General features: G+C 66.4%; 3 protein-coding genes across 3 annotated transcripts in view; 2 read left to right on the top strand and 1 right to left on the bottom strand.

The window, feature by feature from the left end:
- Positions 1–1,430, bottom strand: part of EMIHUDRAFT_453298 (hypothetical protein) — a 5,900-nt gene extending 4,470 nt beyond the window's left edge. The window contains exons 1-3 of the mRNA XM_005760126.1: positions 798–1,430; positions 600–646; positions 202–268 (exon numbers count right to left, since the gene is read on the bottom strand). Coding sequence (XP_005760183.1) covers positions 202–268; positions 600–646; positions 798–1,422 — 739 coding nt within the window. The 5' untranslated portion in view covers positions 1,423–1,430. The remainder of the gene's footprint in view (positions 1–201; positions 269–599; positions 647–797) is intronic.
- A 475-nt stretch (positions 1,431–1,905) lies between these two features.
- On the top strand, positions 1,906–2,733 carry EMIHUDRAFT_218314 (hypothetical protein; the record flags this gene model as incomplete). Its single annotated transcript, XM_005760125.1, has 2 exons — positions 1,906–2,240; positions 2,673–2,733. 2 exons carry the CDS (start codon positions 1,906–1,908, stop codon positions 2,731–2,733), a joined length of 396 nt encoding a protein of 131 aa, XP_005760182.1.
- A 308-nt stretch (positions 2,734–3,041) lies between these two features.
- Positions 3,042–3,999, top strand: EMIHUDRAFT_218313 (hypothetical protein; the record flags this gene model as incomplete). The annotated part of the gene is made up of 3 exons (XM_005760124.1): positions 3,042–3,241; positions 3,692–3,772; positions 3,975–3,999. The coding sequence occupies 3 exons, from the start codon at positions 3,042–3,044 to the stop codon at positions 3,997–3,999; spliced, it is 306 nt and encodes a 101-aa protein (XP_005760181.1).
- Positions 4,000–4,122: the final 123 nt, after the last annotated feature.

Here is a 4,122-nt window from a genome sequence, read left to right as displayed (position 1 = left end):
GGGGGGCGGGAGCGGCGGAGCGAGGCGAGGGCCGAGCGGAGAAGTGTCTCGGAAGTGTCTCGGAAGTGTCTCGGAGGCGTCTCGGAGGCGTCTCGGAAGTGTCTCGGAGGTGTCTCGCCTGCGCGCGCTCGAGCCTCGCCTCGAGCTTGGAGGCGTCGGCGCACACGCACGTGGCCACGTCGATGGGGATGGAGAGCGCACCTGCAGCCTCGGCAACGCTGTCGCCGTCCACCGGCGCCGCGCCGGCGGAGTCCTTGTGCTGCGACGCCTAAGAGGTTCGGGTGAGGGACACTTCTCCACACACACACGAGGCGACGGGGCAAGGGCCAGGCTAGTCCCTCGCGACTCCACGTCTAGACGACAGGCGCCCCACGGCATTGAAAGTGCAAGGCCCGGTGCGCGTGGGTGAGCGGTGAGAGAGAGAGAGAGAGAGAGAGAGAGAGAGAGAGAGAGAGAGAGAGAGAGAGAGAGAGAGAGAGAGAGAGAGAGAGAGAGAGCGAGAGAGCGTGTGTGCGTGTGTGCGTGTGTGCGTGTGTGCGTGTGTGTGTGTGTGTGTGGGTGTGGGCAGTGCGTGGGTGTGCGTCCTTGTGCGGCGGCGCCTTCTCGCGCGATCGGGCGAGCGCCTCCCGCCAGAAGGAGCCCTCGCCTGCTTCACGGCTGGAGGTGTGAAGAGGCCGCCGCGCAGCAGCGCAGCCGCGCCAGCGAGGTTGTGCGAGGTTGTGCGAGATGGCCCGAGGTGTGTGGCATGCGCGGTGTGGCGTGGCGTGCGTGCGAGAGGAGTAGGGAGGAGCCCTCGCCGAGGTTGAAGGCCCGGCCCGGAGGAGCGAAGAAGAGGGGCTCGAGCCAGATGCGCGCGTCGCCGAGGTCCGCCGCGCGCTGCGCCGCCCTCTTCTGCGCGTCGCCGCCCTCGCACGGAGCGTCGTCGTTCGTGAGGAAGAAGACGCGCTTGCGCGCGCCCGGCTTTGGCTTGGCGTGCGCAAACAGCATCGAGATCTGCCACAGGACAGACTCGATCACGAGGGGTTCGCCGCCCTCCTCCATGTGCCCAAACTCGGAGAGGTCCCCCGCCGCGACGTTCTGCATCTTCTCGATGACCGCCGCGTGCGGCTCCGCCATCGGAAGCAGGACGAACGTGTGGTCGAAGGACTGGAGCCCCTCGGGCGCCGACTTTTCGCGCGTGCCAAAGAGCATCACGCCGACCTGGTCGCCGTCGCCCGCCAAGACTCGCTTGCGCATCGTCGCCGCCACCGCGCGCAGCGCTTGCGTCAGCGGCGGTGGCTCGCCCGGCGCCGGCTCGGCGAGCATGGCTTGCCGTGCGTCGATCACAAAGAGAATGCAGTCCTTCTCGTAGAAGGAGGGCGCCTCGGACTCCTTCTCGTCATCCTCGCTCCCGGAGCCATCGTCGCCAAAGGTGTCGTCCATCGCGCGCGCCAAATGCTGGCAAAAAGAATTTACAAAAACAACTCTCTCTCTCGAGGTTCTCGAGGTGGATATCCTTTGGCCGCGTTGGGTAGCGAGGATTGGTGTAACCCGAGCCACGGAGGCGTGTTTTCTGACGGCCGACCGTCAGTGCACGGAGTTGCCCCTTCTCCGACTGCCCCGGCTAGTTCCCGAGGTCGTCGGGTGTGACCCCTTAAAACAACTCTCTCTCACAGCACACATTTTAGAAATTAAACAAAAGAACTCTCTCTCACAGCACACAGGCTCGACACAGGTGCGAACTGGCGCGTGCTAGTACTATCACCGGCACACAAGGTCCCTCGGGCCAGTTGGGGGGGGCAAACCCTGCCCGCCCCCTAGAGCTCCAGGTAAGGCCCAGGTGTGGCCTAGGGCATCAGAAGGGACCAAGAGGAGTCCAGTCTGAGCCATAGAGCCCATGTCTTTGCCCCCGAAGGTCGCGTTCAAATGCCCGGAACGGCCGTGGTCTCAGTGGTGTCCGGCCGGCGCGATCACCGAGCTGTGACGCTCAACCGCTCTGCTGCCGGTGGTCAGCTCAATGCTAAGCAGCTCAGCAGCCACATCTCAAATGCTGGCTGCGCTGACGCATTGCTCACGCTCTTTGCTGCCCACAGCGCGAGCTTGGACCACATCCACGCTGCGAACCTGTGGAACAAACTGGGCAAGCAGCGCGTCGAGCGGCGGCACGAGGGGCAGCTTGAGCAGCTGGTGCAGCGCACGCTGGACCTCATTCCTTCGTGCCGTGCACGCGAGCTGGCCAACGTGTCTCACAGCGTTGCAAAGTGCGGCCTGCAAGCGAGGATGGTGCACCCGTTGTTCGTAGCGGTGGCGGAGGCGGCGGTGCGCGGCGGGCTGGATGGCTTCAACCCTCAGAACCTCTCCAACACGGTGTGGGCGTACGCGACGGCGGGCGTGGCTGCGGACGCGCTGTACGCGGCGGTGGCGGAGGCGGCGGTGCGCAGCGGGCTGGCTGGCTTCAAGCCTCAGGACCTGGCCATCACGGTGTGGGCGTACGCGACGGCGGGCGCACCCCGCCGGCCGATGGGCCACCGCCCCTCGGCAGGCATAACGGGGTGGAGCCCAGTGGCACCCTGGAGCACGCAGGCAACGCCCACTACCGCGGGCATGCCTTCACCCTCCGGGAGGGGCGCGGACCCCGGCACGGCGGCTCATCTCGTGGGGACCGCCGGCTATCTGGCCGACCCCACCCTCAGGCTCACTGCTCAACGGAGGCGCCGGCGAACACCGCCCGGCGCCTTGGCAGAGGGTCCCTGACCTCCCCCGCGACACTCACAAGGGCGGGGCTGTCCCGGAAAGTGAGAAACGCCGGGCAGCGTGGTGCACAACTTCAACCTCCCATACGTATTTTCGTTCCGCTTCTCCCTCGGGCTGTTCCATCTTCCCATCTCCTTCCAACTCAGGCGAGGAGGGGGCAGGGGGGGGTGCGGGTGCGGGGTGCGGTGCGGTGTGAGTGTGTGCGTGTCATGTCGCTACAGCAAGTGTCCATCCGTCTGTATTATTATTCAACGAAGGCACAAAGAAAAAAGAAAAACAGCCACAATTAGTTGCACCAGCTGCACAAAATGCTCGGAGCGATCAGCCCTCTCGCGCTTGGCTTGGCGGGCGCCGCGGCGCCTTCGGTCGCCGTCACCCGTGCTGCCGTGTCGATGGCGGGCAGTGTCGACAGCATGATCGGAAAGTACTCCATCAAGGGCACGGTGTACGACCCGCTCGACCTCGCGAGCAAGTACGACGTGAACTGGCTGCGCGAGGCTGAGCTCAAGTGCGCAGCCTCCTCGTAGAGACGCGACTCTCGAATCCCAGACCGCCCGCGAGCGCTGGCGCCGCCGGCGCCGCCGCGCCGCGCGGGCCGCTGGCCGCTGCTCGCTCGCCTCCGCAAATGCCGCCGTCGCCGTCCAGCCCGCCGCCCCTAGCCCTACCATGGCCGGTCAGTGCCCCGCCGTCCGTGCGAGGCCACGGCGGGCCTGCTCTTGTCCCCACCGGCCGCGCCCGATGCCAGCTATGCAGCCTCCCAGTTCCGGGCTGCTGCCACTCTTGCCCTGTGCCGTCGCCGCCGCCGCCGCCGCCGCCTCGTCTCTCAGTGTACGCCGGAGAGAGACCGTGGGTGAGAGACTTGTTCTCTCTCAGTGTATGCACCTCCCCCGCCGCCTCGCACCGCCCTCACCTTCCCCGCTCCTCGACCGCTCCACCGTCACCGCCCTCGCCACTCTAGGCACGGGCGCGTGTGCATGCTCGCGGTGGCTGGCTTCCTCGCCAACGATGCGGGCTGGGGCTTGCCCGGCCTCGACATCAAGTGCTCCTCGATTGAGGCGGCACTTCCGAGACGCCTCTGAGACGCTTCCGAGACGCTTCCGAAACACTTGGGAGACGCTTTGGGGAAGGGGAGGGGGGGGGGCAGGTCTCGAGAGCCTTCTCGGAGCCTCTCCCCTGCAGGCGCCCTTTCCGAGAGACTCTTCCGAGACACGTCCACGACACTGCCGTGACCTGTTTCGCAGGCACACGACCGGATGGTCGACCTAGAACCTTCTGGGAACCTTCTAGGCGCACGACCGGATGGTCGAGTCTGGACACATGTGGGCCCTCCTGGCGGTGGTTGGCGTGTGCGAGTTTCTGCACTTTTCGGTGCGCCCCCCCCCCCCCCCG

Source organism: Emiliania huxleyi, assembly GCF_000372725.1.
Source record: "Emiliania huxleyi CCMP1516 unplaced genomic scaffold EMIHUscaffold_78, whole genome shotgun sequence".
Lineage (NCBI taxonomy): Eukaryota > Haptophyta > Isochrysidales > Noelaerhabdaceae > Emiliania > Emiliania huxleyi.
This window is presented reverse-complemented; position numbering and strand designations above follow the sequence as displayed.